Below are 23,233 nucleotides of genomic sequence, written 5' to 3'. Positions count from 1 at the left end.
GGTTGGAAGGACCTCAAGGATCATCAAGTTCCAACCCTCTGCCACATGCAGGGCCACCAACCTCCACATTTAATACTAGACCAGACTGCCCAGGGTCCCATCCAACCTGGCCTTGAACACCTCTAGAGAGGGGGAATCCACAACCTCTCTGGGCAGCCAGTTTCAGCACCTCACCACTCTCGTAGTAAAGAACTGCCCCCTGATAATCCAACCCAAGTCTTCCTTCCTTCAACTTAAAACCATTTCACCTTGTCATTATCTACCCTTGCAAAGAGTTGACCCCCCTTCTGTTTATAGGCTCCCTTTAGGTACTGAAAGGCTGCAGTTAGATCATCCCACAGCCTTCTGTTCTCCAAGCTGAATAAGCCCGACTACCTCAGCCTGTCTTTGTTGGGAGAGGTACTCCAGCCCTCTAGTAATCTTTGTGGCTTTTATCTGGGCCCTATCCCAACAACTCCCTGTCTTTCTTGTGCTGGAGGCTCCAGACTGGACACACTACTCCAGATGGGGCCTCAGAAGGGCAGAGTAGAGGGACAGTCACCTCCCTGTGCCTGCTGACCACCTCTCTTCTGATGGAGCCCAGGATACCATTTGCTTTCTGAGCTGCAAGAGCACACTGCTGGCTCATGTTAAGTTTTTCATCCACCAGGACTCTCAGGTCCTTCTCTACAAGGATTGCTCCTCCCAGTCTGTACATATACCTGGAATTCCTCTGGCTCAAGTGCAAAACTTCTCTGTATTGAACCTCTTTAGGTTCACCCAAGCCCACCTTTCGAGTCTGTTGAGGTCCTTCTGAATCCCTTCCTTCCACTGTGTCAACCACACCACTCAACCAATGTAGTCCTTTTCAAGAAGTGCTCAAAAAAAGAAATTCCAAATTTTGTATGATGATTTAAACCATGATGTTTATACAGTGCAAGAGTAGCATCCTCCAAACTTTATTTTACTGCAAACTATCTTGCAGCAAAACTGCCCTCATTGCAAGATGCTTCTCACCCAGTTTTTATAGAGTGCAATCTGAATGCCCACAACCAGTGTTTGGTGAAGAGAGATATGTATGGCAGAGTTGGACTAGTTGGGAGCTACCTGGGAAGAGATGGTGGTGTGCATTTAGAGGAATATTTAGGAGTTGCCTACAGGATTTTCAATGGATGAGAATCGTCAGAGACATATTAAAGAGACACTAGATCCGAGTTAGCTTGGAGGGACAGACTGATGAGATTGGTTGATCCTTGCTTTGTTTGTTTTTCCTATACCATGCTATCCTTTCTCAGGAGTCCTAAGCAAAATCTGCCTGATATTACTGATGAACATCACAACACATCTTTAATTATGATAAATAAGGGATTACGATGAAGAGATGAGAAAATCCACTACATTATCCTCCACTGCTTTTGCATTCTGTCACAAGATACTGAACACATATCTTTGTGATTGAATCTTTACAATTGCAATATGATTTACCCTATCACTGAAGCTGTGCCTACAACTATTTAATCTCAAAGACTGACAGGCACATAGCCAAAGCTAGAATCCTCACTCCTAGAACAGATTGCTGATTTAAACAATGCCTATATAATTTCAGTAATATATGCTGCCACACAATTCAGTTAATTGTAGTTCATACATATATAATCTTTATCACAATTTATTAAAAAGTTACCCTGATCAAACATTAAATATAAATAAATACCACTACTCAAAACCAATGGGAAATCACACAGAAATCTGAAGCAAAAAACTTGTGACCCAAGTTTTTGAGCATGAAAGCCTAAGATTTAAATCTCCCTATAATAACCTCTTACTACTTCTCACTGATCTAATTATAGAATGTTTTGTGCAGTTATTAAACACCAGAGGTGTCTCCTTATTTAATCCTCCACAGGGAGTTCAAATTCTCTTACTGTAACTACTCTAAGTCAGTACAATTAATGTAATTCATATGCTACGTTTGAGCAGACTATAATACTAATAATGAATAAGGAATATTCTCCCAACAGTAGTTCTTGAGTCTCCTACAGTTTGAAGTATTTCATAAGCAGTTTTCAAAGTTAGCTTCTTCAATTATGTCATGCAAAATCTGTTTTCCCACACAGAAGGATGATTGAATAACAATGTTTTTTTTTTTTGACCTCATGAAGAGGCAAGACATCCTGGACTGTCAAATCAACTTCTTAGCACACATCAAACTATGCTTTTCAGAAACTACATTTTTGTTTTTCTTTCAAACGTGCTTACTGGAATATATATTACTTTATTCACACTTTATTTAGTACCATCCTCAGTGGATCAGATTTGTTAGTGGGATTACATCAGGGAACTCAGTCAAGTCACTGCAGGCATACATTTGACCTACTGAAAAACAGTAGCTGTTCCTGATATGCCTCTTTCAAAGTCTCTTCAGGAACCTCTGAAAACCTACATTGTGTAGGTTAATTGCTGTGAATAGCTTAATTCTAAAAGAAACTACTGGGCCCATCTTAGCTAACCAACTGTAACATGATCGAAAATACAGCAATGACAGCAAAGCAGCAAGGTTCTGGACTGCAGGAAGTGAGGATTTACACAAACGCAGCAGCCATAGACACAGAAATAAAGGAAAGAAGCTACTTACCTTTGGAAAGCCTCAAGTACACAGAGATCTCCAGCAAGATACCCTTGTCTCCACTGCCAGCCCTCAAATGAGATCTGGGAGGGAGTGGATCCTCTGAAAGGAGCAGAACCTGGATCCAGTCCTTCCAGTCACTCAGACGCATTGCTTGCACCTGAGCTGATAGGTTGGTCCTGCCTTCCTATCAGGTGCTCAATCACTGGTTCAAGCTGTGACTTAGCATTTCCACTACAACAATACTACAGGACTTCTCTATTTTAGAGGGCTCTGTCTTAGCAAGGACTGAGAAGTCTGAGAAGAACAAAAAATGCTACTCTTTCAGATTGCATGTTAGCATATTCACTCTGGGCTGGCGTGGAACACGAGAAAAAGCATCTTACCATCACTGTTGACACAGATGACGATAGGCACCTGAGTACCAGGGCCACATGGTTTCTCATTGTCAGGAACACACTCCTCCAGCCCCACAATCCTCCAATCATAGCATGAGGGCTCCTCACATGGGATGGCTTCCAGGAGGTGAGGGCAGTTTCCTGTTCCTCCCGTAGGCTCGTTAGTGATGCGCCGTTTCCTTAGTTTAAATCCTGAAATATCCATGAGAATATAAATGGTGAAATATTTCAGTTATAAAAAGTAAAGTGGAGAGATTTTTCTCTCTCTCTTGAGTGAACTGTTCTGTTTGTCTGTGCAAAAAAAAAAAAAAAAAACACCCAACATGTTCAATGCAACACAACCTTTTGGATAATTTGGTAGAAGAACTCATTACAGAAAGAAGTAAAGCTTAACAAGTTCTTTAAAAGTTTTGAGCTTAAGTAAGCTTTGCCTTCAACTCCTGTTTGTCCTAGTTGTGTACATTTTCCAGAAGACAGCATTTGTTTTCTGTGATTCACTCTTTCTAGATCCATCTCATTTAACAAATCTTCACCAGGTACTAGCTTGCCATTTCTCAAAGATGTTGCTTGTTTTCTTCTTAGGAATTTTCAAGTAGAAATAGAATATCGAATGAAATCAGCTTACAAACAAACAAAACTTTAACTTGCCAGAATAGATAAACTGTGGAAAGGAGAAAAGGATAAAGTCCTATGAATTCCTATTTTGTTGGTAATTAGCATTCCCTTCCAATCATTTACAGACTTTTCTTCAGACTGTATGAACTCATTTTGAATAGGAAAAATTGATAAGCCATTATGCAGTGTGACATGTGTCAGGCTGATATCAGTCTTTAAGAGCCACATTGTCCCTCACTTTCAGAATGGCGTGTTGAAAAAGCCATCATTTAGCCAGAATATGCTAATCAGACTGAACAGATTCAGCAAATAATTTCTCATGTAATAATTTTCTACAGTTTCTAATATGTATGTAATCAGATTAATTTAACTTTGGCAGCTTTCCACACCTTTTCATAGGTTCCTTTTTTGTCTTAATATTCAGGCAGGTTAACAATACTCAAATATTGTTATAAAGCGCTATGTATAACTCCTTTCTTTTTACTAAGACAAAGTAAACAGGAAAGAGTTTTCACACACTAAGAGGAAGAGTTGATTTCTCTGTTTGGAGATGTGCCTCTTAACAGATTATAACAAATAATATTTTAATAATACATTGCTATGCATCTTTGTTTTCTCTAATCTGAAGAATTTGATAAAATTAAGTATTAAAGATCTACTGAGCTTGCCACCAAAAAAAAATGATATTCCCAAAGAAGCACTCCAGTGTCTACTACAACAAAGGAGGCAAGTGACATACAGTAAAGAACCATTACTGAAATATGTAGAGAACTTAGCTTCTAAGACTGAAAGGGCCTGTACAACTTCTATATCATTTTTGAAGAACTGGAATCACACATAAAGTTGACCAGGAAAAAACAATATAATATGAAAAGCTGACTTTATGTTATTACATGCTTGAAAATTATACAGCATGCTGATGATAACTGTATCATTACTATAAAACAGCTGTATCGAACAAGGAATAAATACAATAAATTACAGTAAAACAGATAAATTAGGATATTGAAAAATACCCACTACAGAATGTCATTTCATAGCAGAAAGATCTGCAACAACATCTTGTTGAACTTTTTCATTTTATTGATCATCAACCACAGCCAAACAGAAGTAGCATAAAATAATTTATCCATTAAAATTATTTATGTCAAACATCAGCTTTTGAATCTTACACAACCATATCTAATTCATTCTTATTTGAAGAAGTGACTAGCCAGCAGTACTGCTGTTCACATTTGAATCCAAAATGCATCTCAAATATTGGAGGACAAACAAGCAACCAAAAAGAAAGTTCCAACTCTTTGTATCCCTTTACAGCAGAGTACAACTAAGAACTTGACAAAGCACAGTACGGTTTAGTGTCTGTATGTAAAGCTGTATTTACCTTGCAAAGGAAACCAAGACATGGGGGAAGGAGGCATGATACGCATTTGTACAGTCACATAGAAATTGGGCTATCTCAGTATAAGATAAATGAGTAAATGTTTAGCTAACCCATGTTGCATAAAGTACATCCTAATATATTTCCATTAGGCAGGGTTTAAAATTAACAGGTTACTTGTCTACTGTACTCAGAAGAGACTTAATCCAATGGGTTCATACACTGAACTGCTTTTTCTTTTTCAGTTGATCAAGATTAGATCACATTACATATTGTGTGACAGCATCATAAAACTTGCATTTGCTATACAGATTGATGTGTAGCTAGCAGCATACTAAGAAATAGAAGCCAAGCTAGCATAGTAATTACAGTTACTCCTTCAGGTGGACATACAGAACGGCCCTATCTTATGATCATTTTCAGTCAAGGAACTAAATCTGGATTCTCAGCTTGTATCAGATAATCATTCTGCAACAATGACTTGGCTAGTTTTTCTAATTTACGACCAAAAACCCCAAAGACTTTTTAAATGTGTTCCTTGTCACTGCATTCTTGCCTTCGTATCTTAATGCTACTTTACTACAATATGTTCTGCACAGGAATGAAGTGTAAAATATATGTGAAAGCAGAAACCAGCACAGATGTATTATTATCAGAAAAAAAAAAAAAAAAAAGTGTTTCTTATCAACGGTGAATGATCCCAGCTCTTTATCAGTGCATGCTTCATAGTCTATCAACTTATTCTTAAGTTGTCACTGAATTGTAAAATCTTTCACTGACTTCAACACTATCTATCTCAGGGGCTGCTTCTACCCTCCTTCTGAGACAGTGCCAGAACTTTGCACACATATTCAAATTATACACTTTTTGTTTGAGAATAAAGTTTAAAACTGGAATTGAACTGTAATAACCCAAATTGTCCTTGAGAGCCCAATTATTATTTTTGCAAGCTTTCCTGGAGAAATAGTGCAAAATATAGTTGCAGTTTGATGACTTTTTTTGGTGCTGAGAGGCACTGGATATACTATACACATTAAGGTGACTGCACAGACAGAAATGTTCTAGGAATATGAAATACTTGCCATTAAAGGCTCCACTGAATATTTACATACCCTTCTTGGCCTGAGGATCATCACAGTTTTCATAGGTGCATGGTCCCCAGGCTGACCATGCTGAGGTCTCACACTCCGTAGGACAGGGGATATGGCACAGCTGTGAGGTGCTGGGAAGAGGTCCTGTACACAGTCTACGGTCCACTGGCCTCGAGGCTGTCAAAAAAAAATCAACATATTTCTCATATGTCACCAGTCATGATGCTCAGCTCTAAACTGACGAAACCATCCTTCATTCAGAAAGGCTGCTATCTCATCATTCTCATCTGATGAAGTGATGTGAAGTAAAATGCCTGTATTGAAAAAAAGGAGACAGAATTCAGTCAACAACATGCAGAGGCATGACCAGAGCCAAATCCAATTAAGTGGAATCAGGAAGACCGTAGATATTGCAGCATCCTCTTGGACCTAGACCTTTCATTGAATGGACAGATTATGTTGTAACATTGCTCACACTGCTGTCTGCATAAACTGATGTCCTGCTGTCTTACTGAGTTATGTTTTCACTGCAGTAACTGAACAAAAAGCTGTATAAATCCCTTTGCTCTTATATGATACTATAACTTCAAAAGCGTGGTTCGTGAATAATTGGAAGGTTATTTATAAGCTAAAACCTAAAACATAATCAAAATGATGACAAAATTTTGTTTTTCTTTTACTCCATTGACCTCCAAGCGCACACTCAACAACAAGATTTGTGCAATAGCAGATCCAGTTCATAAATAAGTTTGCATATAATAGATATAGATATAATGCATTTATAATTATCGAAACTTTGCCCAAGATAACTGACTTTTCATTACAGTATTATTAATCCATAAAGACATCTGTGAAGGCAATTTATTCTGTTTTTTAATGATCTGTAATGCTCTGTGATAGATCCAGTCATCCTGTTTCTTCCAAACTTCACAGGCCTCACTCTTTTCAATTCCTGTTTTATACAAACATTCAGACATATCTGTAAGGTGCCAGATGAAATCACAGAATTCAGAGTTTACCACTTCATTATGAGCAAGATTTTAAACCTTCTCCAAATACAAAACTTGGCAAAATATTAAATTAAGCAGAGAATATCTGCTAGAATGCAAACTGAAGTTTGCCATGTTCATCCTCTTTGTCCAGCTGAAGAAACATGCAGTTTCTAAACTTAAAGCACTCTCCTATTCCCTCTGGACTTCTCCATGGGAAAGTTACCACATTAATTTTCTATCACCCCTACAAACATTCTCTCTTGATGAAAAGACTTATGTGACAAAATATATTCTAAAATATTTTCTACTTGAATGAAGAAAGGATGACAAAATATCTTTCAGAAAAAAAGATATCAATAACAACAGACTAAATTTTAAATTAAACATCAAGTTGTTTAAGTATTTATAGATGTGTGCCCCTTTCCATTCAGACTTTCAAAGCAGATGATCTTTCATTTTAAAGAAAAAGCACTAAATTCTTACTTTTTAAGGGGAAAAGAGAATGAAAAATATTAGCCTTTCTAATCTTGTTTCCTATTTTGCCTCCTTTAGCACAGGTTTACTTTCTTTTTCTCTACATAACGAAGGTATGAAGATGGCAAGTAGTCATTAAAGATTACTGCCTTCAGCTTACCAATCTCTTAACACACAATAACAGGAAAAAATTATTCCAGCATTTTTACAATACTGTTGGAACTAAATATGATGATAGAAAATTGAATTTTACAGTAAATTTGACATGCACACTTAAAAAGTATAATAATCAATACAACATGCATATCTACTGTAGAACATGGAATTAAATAAACATAATTTGGCAGCAATTGGATTTATATTGAATAGTTTCTAATAAAAAAGAAAAAAAACAAAACAGTAAATGTTAACCATACTTTTAAACTTTGATTTAATCAGGAAATTGTCCAAGTGAGACAGTTGAAATTAAGAGTCAATTACACCCGTGAGACAGTCTTGCCTCAGAGAACAAGGAAAGCATTCATAATGTCTTGCTTCATCTCCAGCCTGCATCAGGATAAAGCACTTATCATCACACTAGGTAACTGTATGGCACTCAGACAAGTAACAAAGATCTTTAAGCTTTGGGAGCTTAAAATAGCATATTTTCATATCACAAATGTTCCATATCTCAGCAAGGTTTTCTAAGAGTCTGCAAAGAGAAGGTGCTACCATGGTACTGTAGTAATTCATTGTCAAAGCCATGGTGGATTCAAGCCAACATGAGATGGACATGAAAATCCAAAATAGAAGGAACTGTGACAGTGCTTGGCTTTAGAGAGAGATCAACTTAAGCAAGAGGAATATCATTTCAACTTTTTGAAGAATTTTGTCCAGTAAAAATTTTAAGTTTTATCAGCAAAGAGTGTTAAGTAAACTATTCATGAAAACACATACTGAAAATATCTGCCTTTTCCATTATTCAATTAGAGTACAGTGTAAACAACAAGTCCTTTGGGGACTTGTAAGTGATATCAATAAGTCACTCAAAATGCTAAAATACTTTTGAAATGCTGGTTTCAAGAACATAATTAATGTTTGAAAGTCTAACACAAGGACTGTTATGTGTTCCCTTTAAAACAAATGAATTCAACACTAGGAGCCAAAAGTTATTTTCCAAATTATTAAAAAAGCTTTCATCTGCAGAAGCTGACACAATTTCATTTTCCTTCCTGGTTACTTGCTTTCACAAGAATCAATGGAAGGAAGCTTCTCCAGCTAAAGTGCTCTGACTCCAAGAAAAACAAGAAAAATCTAAGCTCAGAGCACATTATGAACAGCAACAAAGTAGTACATGTTCCTTGCACATTTTTCAGTAACGTTAAATGCTGTGATCAAACGACAAGAAGTAATTCAGGATCTGATCCTTTAAACAACCATTCAACTCTATGTATGTAAGCAGTTCCTTTGTGTTTAACAGGATAAGGAGTGAGTGCTTGTAGATATAGAATAAATTTGTGCCCATAAAGTAACTTTCTTCCCATCCTCTTTCTACACCATGAGTTTTAATGGTACTTGGAAAAAGATGACACAGTCTATCTCACAGGCTTATTCTAAGAGAAAATTCCTGACTAAGCCAGTTAAATGGACAGGTGAAGAGATGGAGAAATTAAAGTAGATGGCAGAATGACAGTGGCCTCCAGGAATCTTGATTGTCAGCTAATTACTACATCTTGCACTCCCTCTTCATCAAGTCAACATTTATAAATTCTGATAGGAGACAATACAAATTGGAGTGCTCTGGGGAATACTAGTTCAGGCAAGTCTTATAAGATAAAATACTTACTGGAGCCCTAGTTTGGTGTTTTAAAGCCACAAAATGTCAGGAAATGGCAATGAAGTAATTCCCAGCACTCAGACTTGAGCGGATATCAGTCACTTGATGAAACTCTTCAGGAGTGAGCACATGGAATTGTTTGAGCTTCCTAGCTGGCTAATGAACTTCATTTCCTTAAGTACAGGCCTGACATTTTCAAACTGTTCTTAAATTTTATGATAATTCAAAAATTCATTAAACTTTTCTAGAGCTACATAAACATGTCAATTATACACATACAGCCAACATAGTTCCCCCAGAAGGGACATTGCCTCCTAGGCGCACTTCTGACTGAAAGGCCAGGTCAGAGGCCTTCATTTACCTACCTGTTATTTCAAAAGTGATGGATAGCAGAGGTGCAGCACTAGCCTTCGACTTGCTCTGTGACTGACTTTCTGAAATAACAGGGAAACGCCACCATGAGTATGCAAGAATGGATGTCTTCAAAGATCCCTGACTGAGACAGTATGAACTACTAGCAACAGCAAACTGCACTGAAATGAAGGCGTTTCCCCAAAGCTAACACTGATAGGTGTCTTGCTGGCTTTGCCCCATCCTCAAAATACCCCTAGTTTTCAAGTAGTATACACTGGTTTGCTTGTTTTGCAGAGCACTGGAGCTCTGGCCTTTTTGAATCCATGGTGTGAGGGGAGCAGGAAGGAGGAATGGAGAAACAGCACCTCTTAAACCTGCTCCTACACATGGAAGCATCCCAGAGCTGCTTTGTAAGTAAAGATTTGCTTCACCCTGAGTTTGAGCTCTTGCAAAATTGTTCTCATGTTTATGCATCCAAAGACTAGCTACATTTTAATCAGCTTTCTGGGGCCTGCAGAGATTACCTCTGGATGGGCTCTGCGCCTTCCTGTCACACTCTGATAAGGGCCGATTTCACACCCGCCTAAGCCAGCGAGACTTCACAGCCGACCCAAATCCTAATCACCATACTGAACAGTAAGCTGCCACGGATTTCATTGTTACCTCTGTTTAGCTGAGAGTTCTTACTTCTTTAGTCTTTGGCAGGAGCGTCAAAACTTTGTTCCACAGAGGCGATTTACTAAAAGCCCCAGGGCATTTTGATTTGCATTAGATGAAGCAGCTTGAAAACTCCTTCTTTAATAAATACAGATGTGAAGCCCATTGAGCATACAAGTCACACTCTGCTAGTCCAAGTACTCAAGCTGAAAGAGATTTAGGCACTAACACTCCCCACAAACTGTGCCTTTAAGAGCAGAAACCTCGCTACCCTGCCGCTAGCTCAGCTCCAGGTGCTGCATTACACATGGCTTTTATAAGGATATCCCTTTTCCTGGAGTATGTGGCCGTATTTATTTATTTATTTTAATGCTCTTGTATGTTTTTACAAAACAGCTACAGAAGAGGATAGAGAAAATTTAATTAAAAGCTAAATGCAGTTAGCTTAAGTCACTGACATACCTAAATTTATAGTGTTGCATTATCATTCAAAAATAACATAAAAAACTTGAGGTTTTTTCCTCAGTAAATACACTGCTAAACTAACTAGAGAATATTTCTCCTAAGCTACTCTCCATTTTCCTATGAAGCTCTACAGGCTGTGACAGTGACAAAGAGTAATCTCTAGTTCAGTTTGGAGAAAAAAAAAAAACAAAAACCATGAAGTTATTTTGGCCTTCAGTCTTCAAGGTGTCTTAAAAACCTGACCAAATCAAGAAAAGAAAAGTGAATTCCCTGAGAATGAAATATAGTCACATTTTTTCATTTTTCTACATTGAGTTTGCAGAATTGGCATATTATGTCTGCATCTCAGTCCTCATAGGTTCATCATGGATCTCAAGAACACACAAGAGAACTGCAGTAGACAAAGGAACAAATCTAACATTTTTGACCTTCATTCTCACTTGTTTTCTAATTGAGAGATGTCCTCATAAGACAATATTTTTCAGTACATACTAAGGAACAATAATTCATAGCTAGGAACCAATATTTGCAGCATAAAGAAATCTCTTAGCCTGCAATAAAATATTTTCATACAAACTAGTTTTTTTATTATTATTATTTATTTATTTAAGCTTGGATTTCTGTAACTTGTGATGTAACAAGGCAATCATGATAGAAGACAGTAGCTGTCCAGGAGCAATGGAATGCTGAAGTACTCTGATTTCATACTAATTGAATTGCAAGTAAATTAAATTTACCTTCTTTTTCCTTGAGGGTATTTAAATAGGAGAGGAGATTTTCATTAGCTTGCACACAGTACATTTCCCGGGTTTGAATGCCACCTCCACACAGTGCTGTCTGATTTCCTCGCCTTTTATCCTGTTGATTGAGTAGAGGATCAACGCGGCATTCTGTCCACTCTGTGGTCCGCCAGCCATACCTGGGTGAAATTGAATGAATTAGGTTTTCAAAAATCATGAAGCTCTTTTACACATCACTGTTATACAGGCCAAAACACCTTTATATCTTTATCTGTTTTCTAAAAGGCCTGAGACTCAGTTTCTCATACAAAGAGGTGCATTAAGATTGATATTTTATATGGGTGAAAGCATTTCCTCTGTTATTTGATTTTTGAAATCATTACTATATAGAGAGATCTGTCCTGTTCAATTTCTGAAACATACTGCACATATAAATATTTTCTTGGAGGGAAGAAAAACTTCATATGCAGAAAAATATGAGTGTATGTTCAGCTAAGCTAACTGTACAGACAGTGACTCTTAGTAATCTTTAGAACTAGACAGTCTATACAAAACAAAATATCAAATAAATGTGCATGCTGAGAAACATAAGAGCCAGAAAAACAGAGGTAGAAATAAAAACACAACCCACAAAAACAAAAGCAGAAGTCTTGAGTCCATCTTTGATAAGAGACACAGAAGTTTCTCATGAATATCAAGGTAAAAGAATAACAATATGTTTTTATTATCACAGATACCATTTCAGTAAGTTCCTTTCTCACTGTCAAGAAGACAGTTTCTCTGCAATGCTGAAGCATCCTTGCTGGGTACTGATGAATGATGAGAAGCTGTGAGCTTTCTAATCAGTGAATGCACAGGAAAGAAGTTCTGTGACTGGAGCTAAAATCCCAGTCAGGATTACAAACCACTAGAAATGCCACAGAATTCTTTATCCAACAATCACTTTAAGGCTAAATCAAGCAAACTGCTTCCTAGTGTGGCTTGGAAAAGCGTAAAGATGACATTTCAACTCTTAAATGAAAAATATGCACCACAGTCAAAGATGGAGATACAAAATGGCTTAGCATCAAATAACATTTCCCCAGCCCCTCCTGCTAGTCTTGTAAAAAAAAAAAGCACAGTTGGGACATTAATAGTAGTCTTGATAAGTGTTACAGCAGTCTCTAGAATGTAAGGTGCTTGCTGTCATTTCTCCTAAACATTGAACAGGGTTATTTATTTACTGTTAATGTTAGGCTCTCCCACTTTCCATGTGGGGCCCAGCTTTTCTTTTATTGTGCTCTAAAGAGTCTCATTAAAAAGCCTGGCAGCTAAAGAGATATTTCTCAGCTTTTTCCTATGTTCAGCATTTCTTCCAACAGAATACTTCAGAAAATACTGGCAAAAATGCTATGTAGGAAGATTACTGACAAATTAATACAATTGCTTTATTATGATCTTGACTCTGCCTGTGTGAACACAAACATTCTCTTTTAAAAGTGAACACTAATGGAAAAAATAAGTATTTGGGGTTTTTGTTCCTGTATTTAGAGAAAGGAATGATTTCACTGTAATAGATGCTATTTACAGACTTCAGGCTTTTAAGGAAAGAACTGAATTTGCAAAGGATATAAAAATCAAACCTATTATTTCAGTATTACTTTAGTAATGATTTGGTTGATGTTACTGGCCATGTATGCTTAATTGAAATTTTTCGTTTTTTTATAGGGAGAACTGAACTGAAATGAACCAACTTACGTAATGCATGGTGCTACACCATCTCCTTGGGTAATGCACTGCTCTGTTTCTTCTAATTGTGGGCATTCACTTTCACTGCCAATAGGGAGCTGCTTAATGGTCCGTGATCTTGTACGATTCCCTTTAGGGGTTGTCATGTCAAAGCAGGTTTTAGAGCAGGGGGTCCATTCTGACCACTCTGACACCTGGCACTCCTTAGTGATCACACAGGACTGGAATGTAATTGGCAACTTGTCTTGCTTGCAAAAGCTGGAATAAAAGAACATTACAATATTCAGCATATATATGTGGAGAGAGACATGAACTCCTACAGAAAAATGCTGTCTGTTGCAACAAGCAAAGTCAGTCAATATTTATAAAGCTGTTAGATTTCAATCCACAGGTATATGATCTCACAAAGTCAAGTAAAAGTGCTTTTTGTTAAACCAATTCAAAATAGACATATTTATATCATTTTAGTGATACAATAATGATTAGCATTGTCATATCTTATATTTATATTAAAATACAAATGTTCTATGTATGTATGAAATGCAAAAGAGAAAATAAACTTTTTTTTCACAACTTATTTTCTGTTTTTGGGTTTATACAATTATTTTTCTTGGAAAAATAAAGATATGAAAGACCAATAACAGAATCAAGTCATATATATTGAATACTTGGACACTAACTGTTTGCTTTGTTATCAGACGATGTATTGCCACAGTAGTACCGCATGGTCAAAACCTCTCCCTTAAAATAGGGCCTTCTCTGGTACAGTGAAACTCTAGCCTTAATTTCCTGTTCACATAAGTCTGTCATTTCATTTCCATTCTCCAGTTGCTTTAATCACATATTACATAGGTTGTCAGCAAAATTTTCTCCTTCTAAATGCCTCTGCATTTTCAAATGTTATATTCTAACTAACCTATTTCTAACTTTCCATCTTCATTTACAATAGGAAAATGAGCAATACTGAAGCTAAAACACAATTAAACCAATCGTAACTTTAACTTCTTCATTATAATTGCAATGTAGGTATACATATTATGTCTGTTTTGTAATAAAATTCTGACTTCTAAAGTAGCCAGAGAGGAAGAAGATTTATCTGCAGATGGCACAATGAAATGATCACTCCAATAATCAACAGAACAAGTGGCACTTTCACTGTTTTAATTAAAACAAATAAACACACACGATCACACAGAATAATTAATGCTAACAACAACTCTGTTGCTATGCAAAAATTTGCTATACACATAGCCAGGATCATGTTGCACTGCTATTAACAGAAATTCATAATACAGGAAGTAGAGATACTTGATGAGACTAATAGGAGATCTATTTAAAAAGATAAACTCGATAATAAAATACTCGATACAGTTGAAAAGCACTTCTGCATCTTGCTATCAGAAAACCTTGGTTTTGAAGTCAGGGTCAGCAGGTTCTGAAAGGAGCTGGACAGATTTGTGTCAATATATGGATACTGAAAAGACTAGAGAGATATACTTGCCACTATCCCTAGTACATCCCTCACATACTTTGGATAATGGAGGAATACAAAGCAAATAGATAAAAAGAAGTAGCCAAAACACTTAGCATTTAAACAGTATCTTCTGGCAGTCTCCTAGGCTTGATCAATGAAATGTGATTTTTCAGAAGGATAACAATTGCATGTACTCATTATGTGAAAGTTGGAATAGAAAAAAATATATACATTACATATACCATTTATTATGCTATAGAACAAAAACTATACCCTATCTAGGGTGAAAGACACTCAAAGCTGCTGAGAAAATTGTTCCTTGATAATGCCTAGTGACCACTTTTTCATTTCCTTCTAGTCCCATCTGGCATAGGACTACAGTAACTATTGACAAAGTCAATACAGAAATTACTAAACTTCTGCTATTAGACTCATTTATCCCACCAAGGAACACATTTTAATGACTGGACGATGGATCTATTCCTTATGCATTCTAAAAGGAACAGTACTTGCAAAACAGTGAACAGGTGATAAATCATTGCCTCCTCCTAAGTTTGTTTCCAATGTGACTTCTAGGAGAGCAGATAAAACCAATCTCTTTACTCATACTGTGACTGAGGCTGAATTTAATTTTAGATACAACTTGCCAGTGAACATGCATAAAATTGCCACTGGAAAGGAGCTTTGGTGAGAAGAAAAGAGATTGATTATTTATATACAATTTTCTGCTATTGGCTTCACATCTACTTCAGATTTTCTTTGGAGGAGGTGTTACATGAGAAAGACTAATTTTCAATCTCAGAAGTTGTTTTTGGTTTTGTTTTACTAAAAATAATAGTAATTCTCTTTCTTCACTGAAGCTGTCAAAAACCCTGACGTTGTCTCTGGCCATTCCTGTATGGCTTCATACAGAGACTGCTTCCTTCCGTGACAAGGGAAACCTCCACTGCAACACACAGTGCTTTGGGTAGATTGATGGATAGGAGAAATGAGACCTTGAGCTGCAATTGAGCTCAAAATGATATGTCCCATACCACCACCTGAAACATTATCCTGGACCTTGAAAAACAAATCTTATGGCAACATGGCACTCCAGAAAGACGTGAGTCAGGCAATGGGATTCATTTCCAAAATAACCACTTTGGACAAAGAGCATGGCACTGGGTGTACAAATAACATCCTCTATCATGCACCAACCAGCCTCTGGGAAAACTGAACAATACAAAGACCACACTGAGAGAGTCAGAGGTGGGACATTCAAATACTAGCATACACACTTAGCAAATGCATATCTTAGTTGAGTGAGCTAGTCCTGCCCAATCATACCTCTTATGTACTGTAGAAGGAAATGGAAATCAAGTTCCTGTAGTGAACATGAAAAAATATGCAGGGAAAACAGCCTGAGTTATTCCTGCTTCAGGCAAAATCAAGCCTATTTGTAGGATCATTTTTGTTCAAGGACCTGGGTGCACGTGGTGGGTAACGTGGAAGGACTAGAATTAGACTCAGTGTGCAACAATCCAAAATCATGCATCATCTCTCCTGCCCTGAAAGACTGTTATGACAGAGGGAGCCCAAAGTCATGGATTAAATCAACTCCATGGAAAATTTAGATGGATGGCCCACAGTCTATAGGAACAATATCTGTGTGTAAATAAAAAGCAAGAAAGGTGATGAGGATGTACAAGAAAGGAATAAGCAGTGATATTGTCCCAGTTTCAGCTGGGACAGAGTTGTTCCTTCATAGTGCCTTGCTGTTTTTGGTTTTAGGAGAAAAACAATGTTGTTAACGCACTGATGTTTTAGTTGTTGTTAAGCAGTGCAGTACAGAGTCAAGGACATTTCATTTTCCCATCTTCTCATATGGTCTTGCCAGAGAGGGGGCGGGAGGGGCATAAAGAGCTGGGAGAGGGGCAGAACCAGGACAGGTAACCTAAACTGGCCAAAGGGATATTCCATACCATGTGGCATCATGCAAAAGAAACCTTGAAAAATGGAGGGGAGTAGGCCAAGGGGGCAGCCACTGCTTGGACACTGGTCAGACATTCATCAGTGAGTGGCGAGCAATTGTTTGTGCATCACTTGTTTTGTACACATAATATACTTATATGCCATTCCAAAAGTAATGCCTCCTATTTATTTCCATGGAGAAAAGAGCACAATTATACTATTTCATAGAGCAATTTCTCAACTACAAAACACTATTTTTAACACAATGACCACTATTAACTATGCATTTTTGCCAGCAATGAACAAAAGCCTGCATGCCATGCTCATAAAAATCTATACCAGTGGAGATGACCCTCTGTCGCTGTCACCACTGCTGAAACACACCACCCACCACCTTGCTGTGCTCACATCCACTGTTTGGTCTCCATAAACACTCAGCAAGTGTTGAATGATGTCTGTGGGGGCAATTTTTTCCTCATGGAGTAATTCAGTGGCATACCTTTGCTTCACATGCACTTCCATGTCAGATGCCATTCTGTCAGATTTCCCTGCTGCTGGCTCCTTGTTACATGGCAACAAAATATGGAATATTGCCAGGAAGGTTCAACCCCTACTGCCATAATACAACATCTACCTCCAATATCGTGGGCCAACATAATAAAATAGGAGGCATTATTTTTAGTGCAGATCTGTGTGTATGTGGTATTATCTTTTTTTTTTTTTTTTCTGTTTCCAAAACAACAACAAAAACAAAACAAAACAAACAAACAAAAAACCTGTTCTGCCAAAATACAGTGTCCTAAGTGTCTTTCGGCAGAGTACACGGTACTATACTATGTGAAGTAAGGTTGTGCTAGGTAGATGACAGTGTGGAAAGAAAAGGCAAAAACAAGTAAATGTCACAGGGATTGAATGAGTCTAACTGCCATTAAGCCAGTGCTGAAACTATTCCGACCTCAAAGACATCTATCATTAGATAAATGAAGTAAAGAATATATGATGTTGGCAAAAGATAGGCCATAATTGCTGCTCAACCTCTTTTAGAGATGTGTGGTTAGGAATTTGTGTTTAGTCACGTTCTGTAGTCTCACTTTTACTCTTTGAAGCAATAAATAAAAACTAAACATTGTTTCAGATAAGAAGATTTCCCACGGGGATTTCAAAGTAATTTCAGGGATAATTGAGGTTACAGACACAGAGAGAATGAAGCTAGAGGCATAGGTCTGGGGCAAATACACCATAGTGCCCGTGTACTAATGAGCAAGTTGGTAGCTGAAAGTAGCCTTTTCACTGAGCTTTTACATGTGTGATAAAATTGCATGAGTCAAGCAGTAAATCGATTCTTTCTAAAGTACCCCAAATTTCTGTTAGAGAGTGAACTATACTTTTACAAATTTTAAAAATCAGAACAATTTGGCTTTATATGCCAATGACCTGTTCAACTGTCTGTACTCTGAGTCTCAAAGTTTAAGTCATATAGTAGAGTTATGGAATAAATGATTGTAATTATCTTGTCTATAAATCCGACTAGGATTTTATCATTATTTTCATAGAATGATAGAATAATACTTTGTTTTATTATTATTATTATTATTATTATTATTATTATTATTATTATTATTATTATCAATAGGTGAAGCTAAATGCCTTACCACGGGACTCCTTACTGATCTCTACACTGATATAGAGTAATAAGTTTTCTATAAGTTATCTGATTTTATTCCATGAACTTATAACTTCCTTATACAGGTGAGAGATTTTCCCTTTTTGTGGGTTTTTCCTCCATATGTTGATGGGCTGATAACTGAAAAGAAGAGTTAATGAGAAAAGACAAACAATATGGTTCTAACCAGTGATTCCTACAGTGAAATATCTGTCTTTGCAGTAGCCAAAAGAGTGCACAAATGGAAAGAGCCCAAGTTGGTCACGCTTTTCCAACATACTCCCATTTTCCAGCAAACTAGCAGAAAGTCTTCCCAAGCACAAGTTATATCTTTTCACTGAATAACCTTTTTCTTCTGCAAATTAATGCAGTTACTATCTGAACCTGAATAAGGTCCTAGCATCTGTTTCATCTTGAAAGCCATGAGTTACACATCACTTTTACTCACCAGTAACCATAGATAGGCTATTTCTGATTTAAAGCCACACTGTTAATTTCATTCCTTGCATAAACATACACTATGCATTCTCTCCCTAGCACTGATTAGCTTGGTCCTCGCATGTCTCTTTCTTATTTCCAAAAGTTTTCTTTCAGTTAATCTACCTTGTCTTAACACAGTTATACCCTATAATCACAGGTTCTTTCCTTCTAATTAGGCAACTCTGATACATAAAACAGACCTGGATTTGAGGGCTCTCCAAGACTCATTCTGAGAATGCCCCAGAGTATCTGCAAATTAAAAGAAATGTGAAAAATCTAAAAGTTAGTGGAAACATGAGTCCACACATCCAGTGTTTTAAGGGGACATCATTCTAAAGATCAGTTCGGTGTTTTTGCCAGCACAATTGTTTTTCATGTTCAAATGCTACAGAACTTCAATGCAGCATTCATAATTTGGATCTAAAATTGTACAGCAGAGAGAACATTGTTACAACAATAAATTTGATTAACTTACCCCCTGCTGAAATTTAACAAGAACTGCTATTTACTGTTTTTACCTAAAATGTTAATACAGCCCAGTTGACAAGGTCAGTGTAAGCCAAATAAACTCTTCAACATATTTCTTTGTCTGCACTACTCTACTATGTCTTCGTTGTTCCTTTATCTTTATCAACATTAAGTGTTAGGTTTCTTTTATGACATTTTCAGAGCTATTACTCCTTACTTTCCACCACTGCATACATTCTCCTGTAATTCTGAAATCCATTTTTTCCTCTATTTGATTTCCCACTTAATTATATACAGAGACTTTTATACTTCTGAAATGAAGTGGCTGTGGTTAAGCAGGGAAACTGATGCCAACATAAACTTTTCTCATTCACAGAAAACAAAAGCCAGGGGTTAGAGCTGTAATGAAAAAGGACATAAGCAGAATTTTACATTTAAATTAAAAACTGTGATCTTTCAACCATGGATCAGTATTTGATGTGGTAGTAGACTTCATCCACAGGCTCTTTGCCCTTCTGGCTCTAGAGTTCTCTGTAGAACTGTGTTATCAGAAACCACACCAAAGCAATACAGAGATGTCTAAGGAATGGATGTGGATCCAGCTCTCCCCTCTGTTTGCTGAGCAGCTCTACCCCAGAATTTGAAGGAACTTCATTCTTTTTGAAGGTTACTCCATGTTTATCAAAAAAATCCTTGTATTCTAAAGTGAAACCCTACCAACATAAAATAATTGAACACCCAAGACTGCATGAATGAATTAAAAACTCAAGAAAAATGAAAACAACTAAAAACTATCTGACATGGGGCTATGTGACAGAGAGAAACCCATAATGAGTGGGAGATAAGGTAGTTCAGCAGTTGAACAGAAAAAGGGAACTTCTTCCGAATGCTTCATATCAAAGCACAACCAACATGGTGAAGAAATCTAGAACCCTTTAGCAGGTTTTAACGTGTCTTCATCTATATACTAAGGAAGAAAAGTGAAGATTTTTTTAGCACACTCAAGAAAGCACATTGGACCCCCTTAGAGCAGAATAATGTGACTCAGTCCCAGTTTTGCATGTCCTGCACGCAATCAGGCATCTCTCCTAACCAGTGGTATAATCAGGAACACTAACAGTCTCTCCTAAATCCTGGCTGATCTCATCAGACATTGTGTCACTAGTCAAATGGTGTTCAATCTTTTCCATCAGCCACAAGATGAAAACCACTGTCATACAGGATCGTTAAACTAAACAAATCTGTCTGCAGAAAGACTTGAAGTTACAACAAATGGCTTAGAGAACACCAACACTATATGTACTTGAAAACCACAGTACACACAAGCAGGCTTAATGAGACTATATCTTTGATTGAAGGGCAAACTAAATCTAGAGGAAGTCTCTGACAAAGAAAGAAGATCAATTTGTTATTCTCCTCCAAAATATTTAAAAGACTAAGAAACTCTAAGCTGGTCACACAGGACTATTGCAAGACATTCTAGAACCACAAATGAATATAGATCCAGCATCAAAGAATCCTTAAAAAATGAAGAATATGAAGATGGGGTTTGAATACAAGAGTATTTTGCTTTTCTCTTAATATTTACTCTAGGTCTTCTCTCTTGTAGTTGCTAATGTACATAATCATGTAAAATTTTTTACAGCAACCTTGAATGATCACCCCATTGGTCAGATTGCACTAGAAAATCCAGGAACAATCATGCTGAATTTAGACAGTTGTCTTATTTGGGATTAAACTTATGATATTGCTGAAGTAGTGTCTCCTCCTCCTTCTTTACTGACCACCATGGAACCCTAAGAGATGCCCTGTATAAGTAATAAAGATTTTGGAGTCAATACATGGAAACAAGAAACAAACACAATGTCCCAGTGCATTACAAGAAGCTATTATATTTTTTACACAATGTTCTTCTCAAAGAGTTCACACAGCCTGCTGGATGCTTTAATCACTAAAATAACATGAATACAAACTCTGTACCATTCTTCCATCAAAGGTACAGTTGGATTTTGAAATAGATTGTTATAAACTCGGCAACAGAGAAAACCCAGCTTATTTTCTCATAAATAAAATTAAATGAAAAGAATAATTCTGTTTAATGAGCAGGTGCTAGACAGGAGGGATAGTAGAAAGCTGATTTAAATTCATAATTCAGATCATTCCCAAGAGTTACTATGAAGATAAAAAAAAAATGTAAAGTCTAGTCATCCTTGAGAGTTTCATTTTAAGGTTGGAACACACTTGTTTCTTCAAAGGTTACTGAAAATGCGTCTGCATTTTTTCCTGGTGGCAAATGTAACAAGTATCCCTCATAACATAGTTCTGATTCATTTTTCCCACAGCTGCACTGTTTGTTATTGGTTGTACTGTACATTGTTCTGAGAAAACATTAGTACCTCACAGTATAATGGTCTGTTAGAATCACACAATAAGGCCTGTCTTATTTGTTTACAGTCCAAATACTGTCCAGATAAGTGTTTCTCACAACATTATTCCCATGTTTCTTTCACAATTTCATTAGTCCTGCCAACAAATATGTACAGCCAAAACAGTTTTGAAGAAAACAAAACCACTTCAGCTTCTGACACTATGGAAGAAAATAAACAGAAAATACAATTACTTAATGGAAGGAAAATATATTGGTTAATACAGGCAAAAGAAGAAATTCTACTGCACCCAAACAAGTGGCAACAGTTTCTGTGGTGCTGTTGCAGATATCACAAGATTCTGAGCAGACAAGAAAGTGGAATTGGTTAGATAGAGGTAGTATCTTTCACGGTCCAATAATACAGTGACATGTATGCACATCTCACACTACAGATAATCTTTAAATAACAAGAGGTTATTTGGCAATAGCATAGAGAAAGCACTTACAAAATCTTTTTTGGGGAGAAGAGACAGGGGGCGAGGGAGAAAGGCGAAGTCAAATTTACCGGGAAGAATTTTCATAACAGAGCATTAATTAGCATTTACTTTGTCCCTAACAGTTAGATTCATGGAAAGAAAAAAGCCAAAATTTGTGAATAAGAGAGTACTGTATGTCCCAGATGCTTGGCAGTCAAATAATAGAAAGAATAAAACAATAAATTTATTTTTGTTACTGAGAGATTGTTCAGAGAGTGATAACAATATCAAGAAATATTGAGCAGTTTGCCTGGGTGAACTTCATGAGGTTCAACAAAGCCAAGTGAGAGGTCTTGCACCTGGGTCCAAGGCAAGCCCCACTTATCAATACAAACTGGGGGATGTAAAGATAGAGCACAGCCCTGCTGAAAGGGACTTGGGGGTACTGGTGGATGACAGCTGAATATGAGCCAGCAGTGCACTCTGGCAGCCCAGAAAGCCAACCGTATCCTGGGCTGCATCAAAAGAAAAGTGGCCAACCGTTACAATGTTAAAAAATAGTTTGTAGCTGAGGATTTGCTCTATCAAATCATGTAATTGTGTTCCTTGTAGCTACTGTAGTTTCCAGGAAAATAAACAGGAGTCATTACTTTCAGAGCAACCTACATACTTACTTTGGAATGTTAAAGTGAATTAATATACCTATTATCTTATAATGAGGCAGAAAAAAAGGCATAAAAATGCAGTATAGAAGAATACTATTAAGATAGTCGGTAATAAATGGAACTAGGCCCTGAGATTTTTGATCTCCAACTAAATTAAGAGTAGAAATTCAGCTTAGAAAACATACATAGAATTAATTTGTTCATTTGTAGAATTTATGGCCAGAAGAGATTATCAAAGTATCTATTCTGCCTTCCATTATATTACGAACTATTCCATTTTGCTAGGTAAGACTAATTATTTGTATCTGAATAAAAATATATTTCAAAAAGCATCCAAGCTTGATGATTCCTGTAAAAATATGTGAATGCTATA

At 36.8% G+C, this 23,233-nt stretch overlaps 1 protein-coding gene across 1 annotated transcript in view; it reads right to left on the bottom strand.

The window, feature by feature from the left end:
* Window positions 1–23,233, bottom strand: part of THSD7A (thrombospondin type 1 domain containing 7A) — a 193,127-nt gene that overhangs the window by 93,038 nt on the left and 76,856 nt on the right. The window contains exons 3-7 of the mRNA XM_090142742.1: window positions 13,326–13,574; window positions 11,586–11,767; window positions 9,738–9,806; window positions 6,112–6,267; window positions 2,992–3,195 (exon numbers count right to left, since the gene is read on the bottom strand). Coding sequence (XP_089998868.1) covers window positions 2,992–3,195; window positions 6,112–6,267; window positions 9,738–9,806; window positions 11,586–11,767; window positions 13,326–13,574 — 860 coding nt within the window. The remainder of the gene's footprint in view (window positions 1–2,991; window positions 3,196–6,111; window positions 6,268–9,737; window positions 9,807–11,585; window positions 11,768–13,325; window positions 13,575–23,233) is intronic.

Source organism: Phasianus colchicus, chromosome 6 (genome assembly GCF_987193195.1).
Source record: "Phasianus colchicus chromosome 6, bPhaCol1.hap1.1, whole genome shotgun sequence".
NCBI lineage: Eukaryota > Metazoa > Chordata > Aves > Galliformes > Phasianidae > Phasianus > Phasianus colchicus.
Note: the sequence above shows the minus strand (reverse complement) of the source record. Positions and strands in the feature narration are given on the sequence as shown.